Source organism: Liolophura sinensis, chromosome 1, assembly GCF_032854445.1.
Source record: "Liolophura sinensis isolate JHLJ2023 chromosome 1, CUHK_Ljap_v2, whole genome shotgun sequence".
Lineage (NCBI taxonomy): Eukaryota > Metazoa > Mollusca > Polyplacophora > Chitonida > Chitonidae > Liolophura > Liolophura sinensis.
Window position 1 is genome coordinate 55,919,742 of NC_088295.1, and position 23,284 is coordinate 55,943,025.

A 23,284-nucleotide genomic window follows, 5' to 3' on the forward strand; every position below is an offset into this window, starting at 1 on the left:
TTTTGGAATTTTGAAACTGCAGAATTCTTGTTTTGAAACAAGAATTTAATCCCTTCATACAGCTTCAAAATAATGATTTTAAAGCAGTTTGTGAAATTGTGCCCAGTATGATAACTTTCAATAAGAGCAAAGTATGAAAACAAAATCAATTTGAAGAAAACGTATCAATAATCTGATTCAAAACCATGAAGATGAAAAACAAATCTAAATTAACAGCAGCTTCATACATAAACAACAAACAAGAGCGTCAGAATAAAGCATGAGTTAATACTCCATGGCATACAAATACTGGAATGAATAAATTGTAATAAAATTTAATTAAGGACAAACAACAAAAACTATCGAACATTTTCACAATTCTCATCACCTTGAGCTCAAATCCGCTTGCCCGATGTCTTGTTATGTTGAGAATTTATCCCAAATATTGACATATACTTCATAACTCTCTAGCATCTTGATCTTGCAGCTTACCCTAATTCCTCAACCCTTTCGCATATGAAAGAGCAACTTTCAGTGCAATTTATGCACATTTTTAAATAGAATTTGGATATGAAATTAAATTAGTTGGATTGGCCAGTTTCAGAGCTTCACAAAAAGTAAAAATTTATGAGTCAACACAGAAGAGTGTCTTCAGAATATGCTGGAATAAACACCTTGCAAACATGCGAAAAAGTTGAAGAATTACACAATATGTTGAACAGTTCCCACAAGCAATGATGTACCAATAGTGACATGCTTGGCGTAAAAATCTTGTTAAACACCTCTGATTAAACCATTTCACAATCATTGTCTATGTGCTACTTAACTTGTCCTGTACAAATATTTCACATAACTGGCTGTGTAGCAATTTTTGGCTGCATCTGATCTGATCAGTGCTATAAATTATCATACAAATGGTGGAATTTGACAGAATCATTTCATGAAAAACTGGCAGCATTTTCTGTGAAATGTGTCAGCCCTTTAGCAAACTTATCAGTAACCAGACAGAACACTGCGCACTGCACCTTGATGCATTCAGTCTCCATCGTCGGATATACATGCATGCCAGAAAAATCCACACAAAGGCTTCTGAATTAACATCTTAACACGAGAAAATATTTTATTTAAATTCTGCTATTGGAGGGTTAACAGCATCTAACAAAGCAAACTAACTTATTTACATTTCACGAACTTGGAGAATAAACTTTCACAACACTTTAAGAATAACAACATAATGGTGAAAATTTCCTAAAAATGATTAATGTATATGTGCGGGTATGTCCAGTTTAACAATGGTCAAGTCTGAAAGGAATGAATCAATAAACATATTTTACATCAGCGGGTCACAACTTTTGAAAACAAGATATTCTCGGAGACCATCACGTGTAATTCACATATAAAGCAATTAGAAGTCATGTTGATAGCTGACAGTGCATTGTATGTAAAGCAACACTGTGCTGGAATTTTATTACTTAAGACAAAGAAAGTACCGTAAGAATTATCTTTTCTTAAGTGTGATACACGTATGTTTATTTATTCATTTGTGTTTCCTCATCTGTGAAATTTTATCAGAAATACAGCTCATACAGCATAATGCTACAAGTAACAGAAATTGCCTTCGGCCTTGATCACCACTCTCTCCGACGACTCAAGTTTCATTTTCACAGAGCATAATGTTGAAATGGTAAAAACATGAACCATTATAGTTTCTACTAACATCAGTTTTCTTTGATCTGTTCAATTCCTATTTCTTTTAACACAATTTTTCAAGATTGTCAACACAATGTAAAATTAAAACAGCATCACCATAATTTTTTCGCTTGCTCTTTTAAAAAAATGTAAAGATCATATTAAAATGAATGTGAATTAATAATGCAAACCATGAAAACCTTAGAAAGAAAAAAAAATCAATCTCAATGCTTTTCACAACTAAGCTCAGTATAAAACAACACCATGGATAACAATTACAGCTCTAGTTATAAAAACATTTACCTTTAAACATTTGAGTACTTGCTTTAAAAAAAGTTTCACTAAAACCTTACTGCTGCACGTGTGTCCATTTATAAAATGTCAGTTCTTTATTTTCTCTCACTGAAGGGAGCTGTGTATAAGGTAATTACCATGATTACAGAACACACAACATTGGAAATCTCAATGCTCTCAATGCAAGCTGGACAGAAAATTCTGAAGGAAAGGCACTTAGAATTGTAAAGTACCGTATCTACATGTTTATGATGTATGTCATGCAGCTGACATAGGCAGCACATCATTATGGCTGATATATGAAGGACTTTGAAGGATGATTTTTCTCAGAAGTACTTCCAATGGTTGATATGTTTGTGATCTTAAGTCATGTTTCTGTACTGCTGGAGGAAGGACTGGGTTGTATGTCTGTCAGGCTGTAGTAGAGAGCAGCTTTGCGCGACTTGTCTGCTACTAGATTCTCTATAGTACGGTCATTTGCGTCTTCGCTATCAGGTGAGATCACTGAACGGGCCGACTGGGGAACAGATGAAAAGAGGGAGCTCCCAGCAGTTCCTGATTCGGACAGACAGGTATCTGTACTGAGATCATCCAGGACATGGAGATAGGAGTCAAAGCAAGCTACAGGGGGCAGGTCCACTTCTGCAGGTAACATACTCAATCTGCTTTCGCTTTTGTCTGCTCCTTCCACCGAGGTAAAACCTCTAAGTTCGTCATGCTGTATGTCATCGTCATCCATACCAAAAGCCACACGGCACACTGCATTAAAGGAGATATCGGATTCTTCCCCATAGTGTGACAAGAAATCTGTGTATCCGTCCTTGGTGGTGTCCCGGAACAAACATTTGCTATCAACATAATACGCTAGTTGATTTGCTAGCTCGGACCTAACAGCACTGTCCAGGATATTATCCACAAACTGGCCCACCTCAGTATCCATGTTGGACTCCACGATGTGGCTGTCCAGGACACCTTGGCTGTGGTGCAAGTGATCAGGTGTAAGTGTATCATCCGCTCCATAGGCTTTGGACAAGAATGACACTGGTGTTAGGTCATCTGCGACACTTTCCAACTCCGCAAACTCCTCAACATCGGATAAGTTATTGGACACAGAGGACGTTGAGTTAAGAGAGGTTGTAGTGCTGTCAGTCAGCTCTTCCTGATGGCTGTCCCTGTCACCTGTCATATCCAAGTGATCCCTTTCCATCCTCTTCACTTCCTCGATTGGCATTCCAACATCTCCCAGCTCCAATCCAGGATGGTTATGGTTGATATTGTCAGCCAGGCATAATGAGTCACCGCCAGTCAGAGACCTATTCAGTAGTGGTACCATGTCATACATTGGTGTGCCTGGTTCATAGACTTTCTTGTATGAGATCAGTTCAACCGGCTTTACAATCTTTGGCTGATGGACTCTCTTCCACAGACGATGGTTCTTTCTTTTCTCACTGCTGCCCTTTACAAGTTTGGGGTCTCCATCTAGAACAGACTGCCTAGAGCAAAGCGAATCTCTCACTGAGTGGATGGAAGTCAAGGTGCTTGAACTGTCTATAATCAAGTACCGGTTGCTTTGTTCTGCCTCAGGTACCCTGTTCAGAGATTTGGAAACAAGGTTAGAGGAACTGAGATCCAATTTAGAAATTTCTGGGTACATCCATGAAAGGGGTCTTTTCACTGAGTTAGTTTTCGCAGGAGATTGCCTCCTAAATCTACCAGGCAGACTTTCAAATGAAGACTCTAAGATTCTTGACGAAGGTCTTCGCCATGCTCCGCGGAAGCCTTTGGGTATAGTATAGTTGCTGCTACTTGAAACATCTAACTGTAAGCTACTTTGGAGATCTATTGAATTCGTGACATCTTCTTCATCTTCCATGCAAAATATGTCATCTGGGACCTGTATTGCTACAGTTACACTGTCTGACAGACTTGGTTTTTGGATGCTTTCAGAGAAGGATGCTTGAAAGTTTTCAGGTAAGTCACCTTCAATTAATTCTCTCTGGAGACTTGTGAACACTCGACTTCTGGTCAAACTTGCACGTGTCTCACCATCAAAGAAATCCTTGGGGTCTATCTTCTTTGAGGCAGCCAAGTCTGTTTGTCCTTGGACAGTGCTAAGATGTACATGTGACTCTGAATCATCCCTGTGATGAGCAACTGATTGACTGAAACTGAAATTTGACCCTTTTCCCTTCTGGTTCCACATGTAGTGTTTCTTCACATCTTCTGCACATATTTCAAGAACTTCTGGCGACACTTCCACTATGCAATTTCCACTTTCCAAGTCTTTGTCTACTTCATCAAAACTGTCACGTGATACTGTTTGTGCTTGATTCTTAAAAGTTAACCACTTGTAGTTAGGCTTCACCACTGGAGAGGTTGGCTGTTGTTGACCAATGGACTCCAACGAAGATTCTGCTGAAGCTTCAGGTGCAGTTATATCAGCGTCATCGCAACTCATACTGATAAAAGAAGGATACTTTTCTGGGGTAAGTGGGCGCTCCTCTTCAGCGAGAAAGGAGGACATCAATGATATGGAGTAATTGTGCTCACAACATGGTGAAGACTCTTCTGTATCTGGTGAAAAGCACTCCTGATACATTCTATCACCGCTGCAATCTGACTTGACTGGTGGTGTCAGTGGAATTTCTTCAAAGTTTGCTGAAGAAATTTTCCCAACACCTGTAAAGTAGCTGTCCAGAATTGGAGTGAACCTGTTGCTTACAGATCTAGTTTCTTTGCTTTCCATTGGCAATGAGTGACGATGAGTACGGTACTTCTCAAAAGGGTCTACGTGTGGTTCCTCAACATCCTTCGTTGCAAAGAATTTCCTCCTTGCTTCAGAAAAAAGTGAGTTTCTACCGGGGACAGTTTTCGGCAAATCACATGCGGGAAGATTCTGTGCAACTGAAGTTGGTCCTTCTTTAAAATCAGGAGATGCCAAAGGTGCTCGCATTCCATCAAATTTGTCTTCTGGTGACTGAATAATGCTAAACAGCACAGCAGCTACAGCATTCTCGGCAGTATCCTCTACCTCTTTGGTTGATAATTGTACGTCTTCAGCAGAAGCACCTTTCTCACAAGTTGTTCCAATGCTTTGGCTCATAGGTCTGCTTTGAGAGTAATACATAATGTATGGATCATTATCATCACTGTTATCACGCTGTTCAAGGAAAGGGTTCTTGCTGTCATCAAAATAGTATTCCTTGATGGGAAGATGATCAAAACTGGAGTGAAGAACTTTCCTCTTGCCATCTAAGACATCCAGAAGGTTGTATCTCTTCGCAATGAGCTGAATGTAGGGTGGAAGTTTACCATGGTTGTTCAATGAAGCCAGGTACGTTTGCGGAGAAGTCTTCAGGGGAAATGAGAGGGGATCCCCAAGAAATTCATCTGTCTGGTAAACTGTGTTGCAAGTTTGTACCACGCAGCTATTGTTGGAGCTTGAATCTTGTTCAATAAGATTGTCACAGGTACTCTGTTCAGGTCCCTTGCTCTTTTTGACATTTTCACATGATGCATCGGACGTCTTGGTAAGGGACATTGGTAAAGTCCATCTCCTTTTCTTGCCAAGTGGGAGGAGACTCTGAGTTTTCTTGACTTGCTCTGAGGGTTTACCATCGGATTCATCCAACCCATCGCTTTGTGTGGGAGATGTAAACATGTTTTTGACAAACGATCTAAACTTTGATAAAGAGGTGGAGGACTTCTTCAGCAGACTGTCTCCTTTGCCACTGGGAGGGGATGGCTCTGGATCAGTAGTCCAAAACTTCTTGGCGATGTGGTCCAGATGTGAATTTACACTTCTCACTGCTCCACTATCTCTCGGTGATGACAGTCTCCGCTTGTGAAGAATCATACTATCCGTCAAGCAAGCTGTGCTAAGGGAGCCATCACTGGGGACAAATTGGTCAATAGACTCTTGAGATTCGTCAAAAGGTGGGGACACAAAACCTACATCTTGATCAAGCTCCTGTTGCTCGGGTGAAGCAAAGGACACAGTTTGTTCAATGATGCAGTCAGAGTTGCACCTAGGCCTAGCTACTTTTACATTAATATGTGGCTCAATTGAACTGATATCAAAGCTTACAGCAAATTGTTTATTTGACATAGAACCATGACCACTCGTTTTTGACAACGGTGTTTTCACTATCTGAATCCTATGAGGAATGTCTTTCCCACTAGGTATGTTTGGAGTACTACATCTCACAGGTTTTAACCCTGTTTTAGTTTTTCTATCTGTATCTGCTAAACCTTTTGATCCATGAGATATATGTATATATGTGCTATCTGTGGCTTGACTGACCAGTACTTCTCTACTTCTTCCCTTCCTTCCTTTTCTTCCTTTGCCCTTGTGTCGTCCTACCAGGGGAAAAAATTTTAACCAGACACTCAAAAGGCATGCACCTCACACAAAACATGCAGGGGAAAATCTTATAGAAACAGAGAGTGAGAAGACATTAAACACAAATTCGTAGTGTTGAGGAAATTGTAGGGTGGGGGGTGGGTTGGTGGGGGGTGGGGGCAGGGGTGGGTGTGGTTAATGCACGAAATGGAGGGGAGCAGTCCATAAAGTACTAACACTGGGATTCTTGACTACCTCACCAACTCACCACCATCTAGCCCTATACACATTTTGTATTACATTTGTTGACACCCCCTCCTTTCTCTACATATTTTATTCAATCACCAGGCCCACAAAATGACTAGGATCATCATTACAGAGGAATGCAGTAGACTGGGTCATTCAATAACAAAGGCTGACTGACATGGGTGAAGTAAAAATTACAAGTGAATTACACTCCGAAAATTATATGCTGCAATTTCACTGGCCTTTTTTTTTGTACATATACATATATACACCTAATGATTAACATCCTCACACCTCTCCTCTCATATATCAGCCTTGTACATCATGAAGAGCCCTGCACCATGGGATTAAGTACTTTATAAACTGTACCTTACAAAGGGAATGAAACATGTTGTATTTTCATTGGGAATAAGAGTGAGTGAGTGAGTGCTTGGGGTTTAACGTCGTACTCAACAATTTTTCAGTCATATGACGACGAAATTGGGAATAAGAAACAAGGCATACAATGTGCTGTAGTTTTTTGTGACAGATTGATTTCCTGTTGTCCAGTGCCTAATTTGGAAGTTGTTATAAAAAAGCCAAAACAAACACTGAAGTCTAACTTGCTACATGTCTAAAGTCAAGTATTTATCTACAAACTTGCTGTAATAGCCAAAAACACCTCTGTCAATTCCAACAATACTACAACACATTTCATTTCCTCAATATACGAGTACATTAGTGAGGGAAAAAGAAACGATAGATCTGATATATGTGCAGATTAAGGATTCCAATCACCTAAAATATCAGACTTGTACAATTTAATAAAACAAGACATACTAAATTGAATCACAATGTCAACAGCAACTTACCTGTTTTCTCTCTCATAGTTGGGCTTTCTGTCTTATCCTCTTTCTGGAGAACAAATCAAACAAAATGAGAGCAGGGCAAAATTGACTCACACGTCCTCTCACTAACACCTACTTTATTTCTTGTGACCGACTGGACCCGTTCTCTACTGATACAATAATCGGCCAAAGAGCAATGTCTAGACAGCTCATATCAAGAAAGTAGGAAGTTAATAACTTCTCTTATGCAGGTAACATAACTAATTTTTTAAATGTGTCAAATTAATCATGTATATACAGTTATCCAACTAGGGTGAATATGACTGCACTTCTGATAACCATTAATAGGCACAGAAATCATCATCTACTTCATACAAGTGTGTTCACAGTCATCTTTACATGTGTGTACCCATGTGAGAGGATTAAATACACAATTTATGAAGTTTCGACATCACAGTGATGTCCCTTTACACTGAAGCTTCATCGATTTTATAATGTTAAATTGCATTAATCTGACCCAAAGGCCGCAAAAGTGACAATGTCATAACTCTAAAGCCCAGTATGATAAGGTATATACTAAATAGAAGAAAAAATAAATAAATTGAATATGTTACAATTAAGACTGCATTAAAATTTCCTGTGCATTACATAAAGATGATTTAATACAGGCTCAAACAAATACTTCAACAGTTGGAAAGATATGGTAGCAAACATTGTGTAATTGAGTTTCTCATGTTTTGAATAAATCAAATAAGATGAGCCAGTATAGCCAAACCTTAATAATCAGCCTGAAAACTGAAAAATAGGGGCAAAAAAAAAAACAAAAAAAACTAGAATGGATCTGCGAATAGCAGATCCTAGGCCGGGATCCCGGATCTGATCGATGACGTTTTCCCCTCCATGTTCTGTGTTCGAAGGACACATGTTCCACATACACGGCTTTCAAAGTTTCCATGCGACCTCACACCGTTTGTCACTGAGGCAGTCGGCCGGTCATTTGCTATCCCTCGAATAGATCGGCGATCTTATTAATGCTACGCTATGCCCAGTGAGAAACGGTCGTTTCTTGGCAGACTTAGCCCGCTATTTGGAAGAAATAAGGCAAAAACACGACCAGTGTAACAGCAAGTTTGTACATTCACATCTCAATCCACGACCTGCCATGCACAGACTCACAGCTCCACTGATAGCTCGGCCATGGTTAGAAAGTCAGCACTTGGACCAGGGCACATGTCCATATGTGTCAATAACCCTGGCCTGTTTAACATATAGTAAAGAGGACGAGGTTTGCGCAAAACAAAGCTAACTTTTACAGGTCCACGTCGTTTGCTGTTGTAGTTAGATCTCTACGCCATCTAATAGAGTACTGGAGTTAGATGGGAACTGGATTCAATGTCATCCTACAACCGTTTCGGGAGATCACGGACAGTGTAGCCGAAAGCATCAGGTCAAATACTACAAACCCAGTTAAGTCCCCATCTAACCCCATGTTAAAGCAATGGGATTCCCATTTTTTTTTATTCAAAAAACTGTGTTGTGATTTAAACGATTGTAGGGAAAAAACTATTGATCGGAGCTCAAATCTGTTGACGAATGCTCGAAAGAGCATGTCTTGGGCTACAATTTCGTGCAGGTTGCACATTTCTAGCTGTCATAGTTCTCGAGTTACAGGTCATTGAATTTATGTCACTTTTTTTACTTTTTTGCTGATATCTCAAAAAGTTACACAGATATGCCAAAAACACAAGCAGATTCAGAATCAGCAGCTCAAGATACACCAGAATACGTTCAGAACAATTGAACTTTGAGAACTTTTTGTGACGTCACAAATTCGACCAATGGCGAGCTTCCAGAATTTTGACCGGAAGTAAACCATTTTCGCAAACTTTAAAGAACTCGTGACTTACTAGCTGCATGTCAAGTTTGAAACCGATCGGTTTAGTGGTTCTTGAGAAGAAGATTTTTAAAGATTTTACACAAAATCCAATATGGCGGCCGAACCACGTGACATAGCAAAAAAGTGGAGAATTTGTCCCGAGATATTCACCGCCAAATTATGTGTGCAAAATTTCAGACCTGTATGTTGAACGGTAAAAAAGTTTCCATGCGAACAAAGTCGGTGAAAAAAAAATAATAATAATAATAATAAGAAAAAACAGAACGATTACAATAGGGATCCCGTTCGGGAGAACGGGATCCCTAAAAAACTGCCTTCATATGGCTCTCAGATGACTGTTACTTGATAATAGCTTTACGTAAACACTGTTTTCGACTACCAGCTAACAAAATGTCTTTTCCTTCCAGTACTAAGTTTTCACAGTCTTCATGACAAAATATATTTTTCGCAGTAGTAAATGAATAATAATAACATAAATACCTTTCGCTCAGCTGTTTCTGGAGGCCCCACTTTTTTCACCGATGCACCTTTGTTTTTCAACTTTATTGGTCCTCCACCGAAAATGTTCCCAAAACCAAACCCTTGAACTTTCTTTCCTTTGATTTCTTGGAAATCCCCGTCTTTTTTAGGCTCATCTATTAAAAACAAAACAGAAAGGTGTTGACAAATATTCGAGTTCAAACCATGATAGTATTAATCTAACATGGTACAAGTGTCAACTGACAGCAATTATATGCATACATTTAAATCCAAAATTGAATGTAAATATTACTTTATATATAATAATTGGCTATATTGAGAAGAAAAAAACAAAGAAATGCGTATAACACTGAAGTATGAAACACCTACATGTAAGAGTAAGTTACTAAACATCATAACATACATGTGGACCTAGTCTGCAAATCAGAATTCACCAGATTAACTTTATACCTTAAATAGGATCCTATATCATGTGATACACACAGATCCATGGTTTTATACATGTGTAGAAGTAGCGTATTGAAATGTTTACAACTGAAATCATACCTGTTTTTTCTGCTTCCTCGCCGTTCTCATCTAGTAACTCCACAAAGTTAGAGGGGAACATTCCCACTTTACCATTCAGGTTTCCTTCCCACCAGCCTTCCTCCTCCTTTAATTAAGAAGCATAGTTGTAATTTGATCCATCACACAACAGGCTCAGAGTACACCAGCACACACACACACAAAAATCATGTCATCCTACCCAGGCAGAGTGCTACTAATAGAGATTCTGTTGTCCAACCTACTACTGTCTACAAGTTTGTAACTGTTCATGTATGTATATGATTTATGGTATGTCATGCAAATTTAGTACATACATCAACAGAATGATAATATTATACATAATAATGAACTAAGATACACATTTACATACACCCATTTCCATATTTACATATACATATACTGGCATAACAAACAATAACTTTCCAAGTCATGAATCTGAATTTTTACAGTGCAGCCAGCCTTGCATATTACAAATTAATGCATGGGTATATGTAGGTGTATGCACAGAAAACAGCACAGAGACCTTAAAGAAAATTGTGGTGCTCCATGTATATGATGTCAAATTTATTCATAACAGTAACTCAAGATATACATGGATCTGTCTTGTAGCCTATCCTCTACAAGTAACTCTCCTGCTCTGGAATGTTCCCACTATATACAGTAACATGCACACATATAAAATATATGCAAGCATTGGCATTGCTTGAATATTAATCAGAATCTTTCATGCACCTATTACTTCATGTAAATTTGCTAAACCTCCAGCATGTAGAACACATGATATAAGCATATGTGTACATGTAACAAAGTAGTATTTATTCCATAGTGAATGCTTTCATTGTAATCTCAAACAATGCTCTGAATAAAATGCTATGACACAACATTAGTGCAGCTATGATACAGCTTTCCTATCTTAGTGCATAAATCACAGATTACAAGCATGTGAATGGAAGATCTTGAAGAAATATATCAGAATTTCCTTGCAAATACATGCAGTTAAGACGTCAAGTATTCAAAGAGTGTAGGAATTATCTCTTAGCGAGTACCAAAACACGAGGCTGACCTGACGAAGGTCTTTTACATAAGCATTATTGCTCGCATACAACTCCTGGAAAGTAATGCAAATGTACATTGTATGTTGGCACAAGAAAACAACATATTAATACACAACTTAAAGAGCTACTCCAGCGTTGTATTGTATCACCACTACTTAAAATTGTATTGTATTAAAACTCTTCCCAATTCATCTCCACATCAGGAATATGATCAAGTCACATCCAGTAAATTTTACGGAAACAGACAAAAATTTTGTTTTGAAGTGTCATTACTCATAGGGTTAAACAGTGGTATTCATCGGACATCTCTGGTGTTAGATCTCTTCCATCTATACGGTATCCTTCACGTGATTTTAATATCATACCCTGGTTTCTCTTGAGACTTATGTAGCACTTTTAGTATCACAATACTATTTTTAAACACTGGCCATTCTTTTCTGCTTTAGAATGTTATAGACAACTGTTAACACAAATTGTCAGCATAAGTTTAAAACAGTGTGACTGTTTCAGACCTACACCCACACAGGCGTGTCACAGATCAGTTACTACATGTATATGAGGAACATCTAATTACTTCAGACACAGATTCACCCAATGAAGAGACAATAAGGCAGATGGTATAATATGCATATATTAATATACATGTATATTTTCATTCATAAACACCAGCTAATCATATTTGCGTATTTAATGAGTGTGCACAGCCACAGGCAATACTGGCGTGTCAACCTAAAGTGTCATCAAAGGCTTATCACCACTACTTATAAGGCAGACTGTCTACATGCACTATTGTATGTGTACATAGAAGACACTCTTCATTTTATTTATTTGACTGTGTAACAATACTACACAAACAGTTAAGATTATTTTCATTTTATTTGACAAAGACCATGTTTATGGGTGGGAGAAACACAGGAGAACAGAAGAGAGGAAATTATGATATCAATTTGTTACTTTTGCGTGTACTGGCTGAAAAATCACAGAACAGCTACTAATAACTACATATTTGTACATTACAAAAAGTTATACATTTAGACGACAAAATAACTATAGTAACATAATTCATTTTGAAAGATGACACAAGTGTCATGCTTGAGGACCACAGTTTTGTATACAAGTCATGAAGTTAATCACTCATCTCAGTTTCAGAATATCAATCATTTCTATATACATATATATACATATACCTCCTGCATAGTCAGGTAATTACACAGGAAGCGGACTGGGGTTAACTGGTCTTTTGTCTGGAGCATGGTATCACAGGTAAAACATACTTGCGTCCAATATATAAAAAAAGGGCTATGAATACATGTACAATGATTGATTACTGGTAATAGTAAGTCTGTGGGTGGTTAGACGTTCAGAAGTTAAGACTGCACATCTCAGAAATACTGAAGCTGTCGCAGTTCCAGTCAATGTGAGATCTACCTTAAGTTTAATATCTCTTGGTACCTGTACATCGCCAAAAATTCCAAAGAAAACAAAAATGCTGAACTGCAAACCATGCAATGTAGATTTTAAGGACGACACTGAAAGTTTGCTGTTTGCAAAATCCCAATATACAGTGGGTAACAGTAAATACATGGAGAAGCTTGAACACCACAAGTAATGTACTGTATGTGTCAATGGTGGTGGACAACACATAAGACACAAAGCCCCATGGCAGCTTCCTTGAGACTAATATTTATAGTATTCAAACTACTTGCATCTTGTGCTATGTTACATTTTCATATTTATATTGTCTGATTTGTCTGAGTAAAATAAAATTTTAACATTCATTTTAACATTCATGAGCCATGTCATAACGGAGATGTGAACCTCACCTCACATATGGTAAATGACCTAAAGTTTTGCACTTGAGTTACTGTCATTTACTTCCGCATGATCTGAGTTGGCGACAAGATCACAGAAGACAGCGATTAGCCACCCCACTCATTTCATTAGCCTGCATGGCACTTAGTAGCTTATCCTCGCTGACAGTGAGGTGTGCAGGTCTCCCGACTAATAGGCCTACCTGTACTTCTCTAAATACAACCATTAATGATATCAAAGACAGAATTAAGACAGGTGATTACAACTTTTATATTCCAAACACTGTCTGAAAGAATGACCACGCCAAACAGGGAATGTACATGCACAATGTACGCTGCAGATGAACAAATTATTCGGGTTAGGCCTACATGGAAGTCACCTTACACCATTATCTGGGGAATGGTTGCCTGCTGAGAGCTCTCATTATACAACAAATAAGTGTACAACTGTACTTCAGCTAAAAACAAATTTCACTGAGAAATATCTGTCATCAGCATGTTCATGTAATTCCAATTTGGTACCTCTCTCTACACACATATTTTGGTTCCGTAACAGTAGGAACTGTCCTCCTACTGCACAAGAGTTCCATTTCCTGTGTTTTTATATCAGACACAGAAAACTACCACGATTTACTTTTACCCCTTTTTCGGTAGCACTCTGTGCGAGCCCAGCAAATAGGGAGACAGGACCTGTTTGAGCTGTTATCACATTAGGGGTTCGCACAGTACTGTCATTGGCTTTATGAACAAAATGTTATGATTTCCTGTATGCAGTTTTGCCCTGACATGATTTACACGTCGCCTTCGACAGATAACATTATTGTTTTGCTTTTTGCCAGAAAAAATGATGTGATCGATGGGTAGACACATGGAAATTTCGAGTCCTGTGATTCTAAGTGGCTTGTATCTACAAGTAGATAAAACCAATCTGTATGACTAAAATTTCATGTGAGGGGACTTGATTAAGTATTAAGTAAATTAAGTATTTATGTTTGCGAAAAATGAGCAGAATTTGACAGTCTTTCAAATTACACCAAAATGAACAAGAAATGTTTAGCTGCAGCAGTGCAAACGCATGTATATAGGTGTCGCTTTGATCACAATTAGACATCTTCATCTCGTCTGCTGGTAGGCCTAGTTTGCATGCAGTGATTCACAGTGGGCTAAATTCTGCTATAGTTTTGTATACGGAGAGCCCTGCAGTTTAAAAGCGGATATTTGACATGTCACTACACAAGGGTAATGGTATTCCCAGTTTTCTCCCAAATTTCCATTTATCACAAAATAACGAAAACAAAGCAATCAATCAACAAACACTAAAATCAGTATGATCAAAACTGAGGAAAACATGAACTGCTGGTGGTAGGAGCATAGACTAACTGCTCAGTGAAGCGTGAGCTTGTTTATAACATTTTTGAACTGTCCATATAATCCCTTGACCGCCCCTGATGCTCTCCAGCGGCGCTCAGTCAGTAAGAACCACAATCAACTAAATGAATCATTGGATACACTTTCCTTGTCCCAGGGTGAAACTTTAGGTCATTTAATGTACATGTACATTAATACAAAGTTTCAGATATTACATTTCTCTCTGAAGGAAATCCTGATATCTCATTTTCATATAAACAGTAAATGTCATTCTTACAGGTTTTTCTGGCATGCCTAAATGAAAGCTTTGTTGTATATGTACCTGTTTTAATATCTCTAGAACATCTCCGACTTCTAAAGCCAGTTCGTCATCATTTTCAGGCGTGTATGCAAAGCTTGCCTTCGCTTTTAACTTCTTCTTGTTGAGAGATTCTGCAATTAGACAGCAACAGTTTGGTATGATTTCATTTATTTCAACTTTGATAGAAGATTTACTCTGAGCTGAACACTGACAATTGGCATACCAAGAACAATCAGGTTTATGGGTGGGGAGAAAACATGCTTAACAAAACCACTCACCATTACCCAGAACCCTGGCAAATCCATCAAATAATACAGTATATTTGAAGATGTCTATCAGATACTAAACTGCTCAAGATGTGTTGGAATACAGCTAAGTGTAGGGGAGGTGGGTCTTCAGATGGTCCTAGGCTCCCAGTACATACATGCATGTTCTTTCCTTTCCCTAATTACTCAACCTTTTCGGATATAAAACAGCAACTTTCTGTGCAGTTTGTGTACATTTTTAATTTGATCTTGGTGACAAAACAACACTGGTTGGCTGGGCCAAGTCCGGGGCTTCACTAAAATACACTAGAATATTGCCCTCAGAATATGCTTAAATAAACACCTTGCAAACATGCCAAAAAGGTTGCAGAATTACAATACATCATTTCCAAAAATGTCCAGCCCCCGACAATGAATATTCATAAACTAGATTTTAAGAGAGATAAAATATGCCTCAAAAATGTATAAACCCTTAAAACCATAATCTTCGATTTAGAGTACATGTATCCTTCAAGCTGAAAACTGTTCATACCTCGTTTTTTGGGTGGTCCTCCCCCAATGTGTACCCCATCTCTGAGTTTATTGGCTAGCTCTGCAACATGACCCTTTGTTGAGGACCTTTGTGCTGTGATGTCTGCACCATCCTTCTCCTTATCATGTTTGTCTCTGTCTTTGGACTTTTCTGGATTCTTTATTACCTGAAACGATCATGCAAAGAAAGTCAGTCCAAAACAAATATTTTGTATTTAATAATCTCTTTACTTTTTTGTGATTTAATTTTCATTCAAAAAAAAGAGAAAAATTGCTGACCCAGATAGTCGAAAAACCCTTCTTTTTACTGAGAGAATGACCCACAAGCCTCTCACCAACGCGGTCACTGTAGGGTCAAGTCCAGCTCAGGCTGGCTTCCTCTCTGGCCTTACATGGGAAGGTCTGACAGCAACCTGTGGGTGGTTGTGGGTTTTCCCCGGGCTCTGCCTGGTTTCCTCCCACCACAATGCTGGCCACTGTCTTATAAGTGAAATATTCTTGAGTGTGGCATAAAAACACCAATCAAATAAATAAATAAATAAATAGACTGCATATCTTTTGCAAATACACTTCATCTTTGAATTGACTAACACTGACAAATGTGTTCAATTACAACCCAAGAAACAGATCAGTGCCACATAATAACTGAGTCATTAAAAAAAAAAGAAATATAACATATATCGCAAAGTACATATCTACCTTTTGACGAAACTGTACTCTACGATACACGATGAAAACAAAATAAATGTGCACAACATGTTTAGAGTGAGTGAGTGCGTGCGCAGGGTTTAATGTTGTACATAACAATTTTTCATCATATGACAACAAGGAGTCCTTAAGGTGTGTGATGCATTGTACCTTTGTTCATGAAGAGGTGCTCGTGCTGCTTACCGAAATGACTTGCCAATGGCAAGCAAGCACCAAGAGAGGGAGCTGCAACTACCTCTTTTCAAGTCTTAAGCTGGGGACACACTAGACAAATTTTTTTGCTTGCTGGGACGATTTTAATCACATGCGAAATACACTGACAACATTCCCAGCATAGCTGCAGAAACACTAAGCGGATTTTTCCGTGGATTGTGGTCAGTAAGTTATGTCATTGGACCTAGTAAACCATGTGACATAAACAACATTTCACAGTTCAACACAATTCCATGTTGTCTGATTGGTCTGCTTGATCATCTCGATCGCCGAAATTCTCTTGATCGATCAAATCGCCAGCATATTTCTTCACAAAAACCTGATAATTTGAATAAAAATGCAAACATCTATAATTTGTAATCAAAATGAATAAATGTCCAAATCATTTTCATCATTCCCACCAAGTTTCATAACAGTGATGTGGAAACTGTGAGGCTACCAGACCCAAACATAAAACCTTACTAAACTGACCCAAAGAAAAATGCTTTCAAGAACACCAACACCACACTCTCCGCCCCACCCCCCACCCCCTCACGCTTACAATACCTCGCCTTACTTTGTAACAGTGTGCTACAACATGAAAAGCAATTCTATAATGTAGCACATAATAATCTGGGTCAAAATGAGCTTCACCGATTAACAGAGTTTACTGGGTAATATTAACATAAACGTAATTAACGTTCCAACGTTTTCAAATATACATGTAGTATGCTTATACATGCGAGAGTCGAGATTAATAACTGCTAAATGTCACTGGGTAGCCTTCAGTTCTGCTGAATAAGGAAATTAAAGCCCTGCTGTTATCTCAGGGCATTATTTTTCACCAGGCCAAATGAAAAGTCAAAATTGGTGGGCAGACGAACAAACAGAGCTACTTAAATTATAGACCTGCCATTCATCTTAAAAGTTTGTCATGTCTGTAAGTCTATACACAAATGTGACAGTGTGTACATGTACGCATGTAGCCGTGAGAGCAGATGATCATAGTAACAATATGAAATAGATGTAAATGTGCTGTTAAGTGCATGGAAGTCGATGAGTAGGAGATAAGATGGGCAGCCTGCAAGGTACAGTACAGCTGCACTACAACACTGCCACCCTGTACCATACACGACATTAAAACTACAAACTACCTATAGTCTATTCTTCTCCATGACCCTCAAGACAACCCTGACACACAATGAATCATTACCCTACATGATCACCTACACATGTACCTGACTGTACTAATGACGTGTAAAGTCACACAGGAAAACCAGATTCAACACAACTGAACAAACAGTGAGAGTTTTTACACCCTGAGTTTTTAATTGAGAGCGAAATGGGGTTACAAATGTGAGGGCCGACTAGAATGCTTGTGTAAACAAATGCTGCTGAGCTAGGCAAAACCCTCTTTTTATACAGACATAATGTACATGTGTGACTGGGCCCATAACGATACCTTGCAGCCTGCTTAAAAACATTGTCTTATTTGAACTGATTTGATTGAGGTTTAATGCCACAATCAAGAATTTTTAGAGGACTAGGAAACCAGTGCTCTCTCAGTAATCCAATCTTAGCACCTAACCTATATGTAAGTGACAATCTTTCTCGTAAATGTACGACCTACAGAACTGCATGCTATACACATGCATGACAGAGGAAGTAGGCAAGTGGTCGTCAATGAATGTAACACTGTACACACCTCTCGACATGGACCATTGATCGCTTACTATCCCCAAGGGGAAGGTCTGCCAGCAACATGTGGATGTTCATGGGTTTCCCCTGGGCTCTGCCAGGTTTCCTCCCACCATAATGCTGGCTGCTGTCGTATAACTGAAATATTCTTGAGTACGGTCTAAAACACCAATCAAATACTATCCCCAAGGCTCCAACTGCAATACTACTGAACATGTACACATCTATTATCTTCATGATCAGATGTATTTCATGTCCACAGGCAGGCCTGTATGTATACATGTACGATAAAACAACAGTCAATCTGAACCGTTACATATATATACATTAACAGCTATAAATGTAGTTGTGGACACTATGAATAATCCAGACACTGACAAATCCCCTCTAATTTCTTTGATCAATTACATTAACTCCCCCTGGAAGCGTAGTTTGTTCTGTCCCCAGATTATCTGGACAAAGGATATTATCACAATTATGCTGACATGATGGACACAGGGAATTTCATCAGAGCTTCCATCGGCTTAAACCAATACAGAAATCAATATGCAGGCGCACCCTTGGCCCCCGAATAACACGTACATAACCCAAATTCAAGTCCTGTCTGCAGTTCACCAAAATTCACACAGGTACAGTATAAGCCTCCACACATAAAATGGCGCACAGTTAATACACATACATTTCCACACATGGTCACCTTTAATCTTAAGCACACATTCATATATCCAATATTTTTATCCAAAGTCAGTCTAAATTACAACGTACATGACTTACATGTAGGCCACTCTACACACCAATTAGCTCATAATATATCCTTATTAAGAGCCTCAGAAAAAATAATAACAGCCACAGGTACCAAGAAAAATAATCACATAACAAGGCAGTGTTTGTTTTTTAATAAATTTTGCCAGAATCCAAACAGATTCTTGTAAGTTTGTCTCATGGGAATAAATGGGCATCTGACTTCCCAGATTCAAATTGTTCCTTAAACCTTTTTCTCAATACAAAATGTAAAACTTTTTCAATATGTAACGTTTTGTATATAAACATATTTGACCTCAGATTGTGGTCCATTTTCATTACCTTCCACTTTGTTGTACATTTCCATTCCACCCCGGGTACAGTATAGACAGCACCAACCACCATTCTCAGATCAGGTATAAAAGCTACGATGTTTTTCCACTCGAACTACATGTGAAAACTACAGTTATGCTCTCAGAAAAGACTGCATAAAATGCCACTTTGACACAACAGCTGATCACCCCACAACTTTCCTCATAGCGAAGGGATGTGTGCCAGACAAAAATGCACTGCTTCTTGCAAAGAGAAGGACTGCAAATGCTGTTGCGTAGTTGCTCCTCCAAACAGGTGAATAGCTGTTCAGCAGAAGACCCCCGCTTGCGTTCATGTACAAGTATTTTGAAATTCCAGCGAAGGAAGTTAATAATTGGGATCCCTAAATACACACAGTTCTGTCTGTGGGCACATCCTGCATTGCCCCCAACCCCCCCTCCAACCCAGGCTACAGCAACAGGGCTTGTGTACATTAAACAGACAGGAGATTTCCTGAGAAGACAAGCCAGCCCTGTTGTCTGGCACAGCCTTACAACCTTCAACTTAAGCTCCACCTTGCTTAGCCAACAAAACATAAGTAAACACATATCCCTCAAATTCCCTATAACTTCCGAAAATTCAACTGCTCTATCAGTTTTTCAAAGAGATTCCCATTTAAATGGTCCTGAATGAAAAGAATACTGAAGAATCGAAGAAGACTACACCAGGTACGTGGAGCAAACTTTATAACATATAAACTGTACATGTTTAGCTTTGAAACAAGATATATGTTCAAATTCAGCACGATGAAGGTGCAGTGTACACATGTATTACATAAATCCAAATACACACTGTATCTTGTGCAACGAAATCAGCCCAATGCTGGTGATACAAGCCCATGAAGAGAAAAATATTTTCTCAAACACAACCAGTGGTCATAAAAAAATCTCCTACAACAAAGCTTTAGATCTACATGCACATAAACATACAGGCAACATTGCTAAAGGAGAAGGACAATGTATACATATACATACATATCTGTACATATCCATTAAAAACAAAATGACCATTATACTGACAGATTGTTGCTTAAATAGAATAATTAATGAGTTTTTGTGACACTTGGCATCTACATGTACATGTTATGATGTTTGTGTGAAGCTGCTGATTAGGCATTACACTCTTCTAACAACTGTTACTGTCTAGTAATGACAGACTGCGAACATGTGCATGAAGTGAACTGGCTGTATACAGGTACACTATAATAAAGTGAGCAAGATTATGCAACTAGTAAGAAATTCAACAGGTCTAGTCTGTAAGCTTATGTTTTCTTTAAGACCTCGAAAACGAAATTAATGTTCAGTTTGTACACCGTTGTAGCTTGACAAATTATACTGGCATGAATGAATATGTGTAACAACACAGATTTTTGAAATGAAATCTGATTGTTTCAACTACTGATGGTCAACCGCCAGTATATCTACATGTATCAGAGTGCCTCTAAATTACTCCACAGTAGATTAGGCAGGAGGTCTCATTTCCTAATTTCCCTATGTCTCCCATGTTAATTTTGTCAGATTAGGTCCTCTCAACAACAGTGCGACACTCTCCACTGTCCCTGGCTCAACCCATGTTTTACCCATTTAACCAGGTTGACTTACCTCTACGAAGTTATCTGGAAACAATCCCTTCTTGCCGTTCAGTTCTCCTTCCCACCAACCTCCCTCGGGGGTGGAGACATTTTTTATGATATCACCAACTCGAATTGTCAGTTCGTCATGTTGTTCAGCATCATAATCAAAATTTACTTTCACTTCAACTGAAAATATAAAACAAGAATGACATGACAGAGCAAGTTATTATAATCAGATAATCAATTGGTTTTCTTTCTAATTTTTGGTGCAATAAACTATGTAACAGCACAGTGTAACAGTGTATGTATAACAGTTCACCACTCTCCGCCTCATTATAAAACTCAGCAGAGGACATATTCATATACGGTTATACCTGTGCGCATAAAAAAAATATTTTAATAGCAAACAGCAGATCACTCGCCTCAATTTGACTGCAGGCAAGAAGAACTTGTCAGTGTGTCAGAGTAATGCACGATTCTCTGCCCTATTTTAAATTTTATACTTTCTCTTCTTTCAAGCGTACTTAGGGGGCATAAAGTACTTTTGAAGGATAATACTTTTCTGATGTTTTTTTTGTTTGTTTGTTTGTTTGGGCATAAAGGGGTTTGATTCATTTATTTCATTGGTGTTTTATGCCGTACTCAAGAATATTTCACTTATATGATGGCGGCCAGCATTATGACGGGAGGAAACTGGGCAAAGCCCTGAGAAAACCCACCACCATCCACAGGTTGCTCGCAGACCTAAATGGGTTTGATTGTCACATGATAAACATCTGGCTGCCTCCACATACATGGATGCTTAAATAGCGTACAGCTTCACAGGACCATTGAACTTCAGCTCCATAATTTTTTGTAATCAAATCTACCATGGGTGCAGATTCTTAAAGCACATTGATAGCATTGTGACAGAGTTATTTCCCTTGTCAATGTATGGATTGATCTGATGATAAAACTTTGCCTGAGGTCATGTTATCTTAACGCATTATCATCCTTCAGAAATATTAAACAAAAATATTAATGCACCCGGAAGTTGAACATTCAAGGAAGCTCACTTATGTTAGAAATAGCTATATGTGCTATTCAGGTTCATTTATACACATTCCCTTTCAGTTATTGCTCCACACTATGTTATAAAAACCTAGTTTTCTCTAGCCTCTTCCCCGGAAGTACAACGCATGAAAGACATATATACCATACATGCAAGACAGATATAGAGAATCGCATAGTGATTATATATACATGTACATACTCCACATGGACCTGACTGTGACTGAACATAATTTTTAGTCATTATTCCAAAATGGGGATTCATATATATTTCTGCACATCCATATCTGTCCAGTAATACAATGTTAAAATAAAAATAGCAAATTATGTCTTTGGTTTTACAGGTACTCTGCCTTAACAACAGCATCAATATCTATGCAGGAGGTTCAATAGAACATGGTTACCACAGAGATTTATGCCACCTGAAATGTTCGTCCGGTGACGTAAAAAGAACAAACCAGTCATATGAAACGTGATGTTGTTTTCGCTGACAAAAGTGAACGGATAGATATCACACACCAGGTGTAACAGAACAACGTCTCGCGACATTGTTAATTTCATTCCATCCTTGGCGAAAGCTATATCATAAGGTCACAAATACTGGCAGACGATATGTAAATAACCACCTAGCAGCAATGTTCATTTCACGGTGAGAAATGCATCATTTTCAAAGATTACAAGCAGAAGGGTACCAACGAATGTTTCACGATTCAAAACACATCACGGTTTGATACTCGTTCAAACTGAAATCAGTGACTATATAAACTGGTACCCCATTTGCCAATGTTTTGTCTACTGTTTATATTCTATTTAGAATAACTTTGTTGCGATCTTCCAATGCTACCTCATATGGGTATGAAAATGTTCACATGACTGGAGTTTTTCATAAATGATTAGATTAACATCATTAAACGTTTTGGGGAGGGTTATAGAATTGAAATAATTTTTCCTTCTATGGGTGTCTAGTGGAAGTTTTATAGTCAATAAGGTGGGCGAGGTTACACCTCAGGCTATGCCTTCGACCTAAAATAATAACATCCAACTTTTTGACTATATTACTGCCCCTAGAAAAACACAGCAGGAAAATTATTTCTTAATTTAATGTAACTTAATTCTCTGTCAGGTAGATGGCTACTTTTGTAGTCTAATCAAAAAGATGATGAAAGCCCTGTATTTGGGAGATTGCATGTCCAACACAACTGAAAGGGATGGTCATCTCACATCATAAGATTTCTTTTAATATGAAGGCCTTGATTTCCAAACAACATTAGAAATACACATAAAATGTGTAGTTTTGATTTGCATTTTTGAAATTAAA

At 38.3% G+C, this 23,284-nt stretch overlaps 1 protein-coding gene across 2 annotated transcripts in view; it reads right to left on the bottom strand.

Moving 5' to 3' along the window:
* LOC135469347 (SH3 domain-containing kinase-binding protein 1-like) overlaps positions 1 to 23,284 on the bottom strand; it is a 41,959-nt gene that overhangs the window by 12,326 nt on the left and 6,349 nt on the right. Inside the window, exons 2-8 of one of the 2 annotated variants that reach the window (XM_064747979.1) lie at positions 20,945 to 21,102; positions 15,634 to 15,799; positions 14,857 to 14,966; positions 10,301 to 10,406; positions 9,755 to 9,909; positions 7,402 to 7,444; positions 140 to 6,321 (exon numbers count right to left, since the gene is read on the bottom strand). In XM_064747979.1, coding sequence (XP_064604049.1) covers positions 2,330 to 6,321; positions 7,402 to 7,444; positions 9,755 to 9,909; positions 10,301 to 10,406; positions 14,857 to 14,966; positions 15,634 to 15,799; positions 20,945 to 21,102 — 4,730 coding nt within the window. In that variant the 3' untranslated portion in view covers positions 140 to 2,329. Of the gene's footprint in view, positions 1 to 139; positions 6,322 to 7,401; positions 7,445 to 9,754; positions 9,910 to 10,300; positions 10,407 to 14,856; positions 14,967 to 15,633; positions 15,800 to 20,944; positions 21,103 to 23,284 lie in introns of those variants that run through there. The other variant, XM_064747985.1, reaches the window with a different exon arrangement.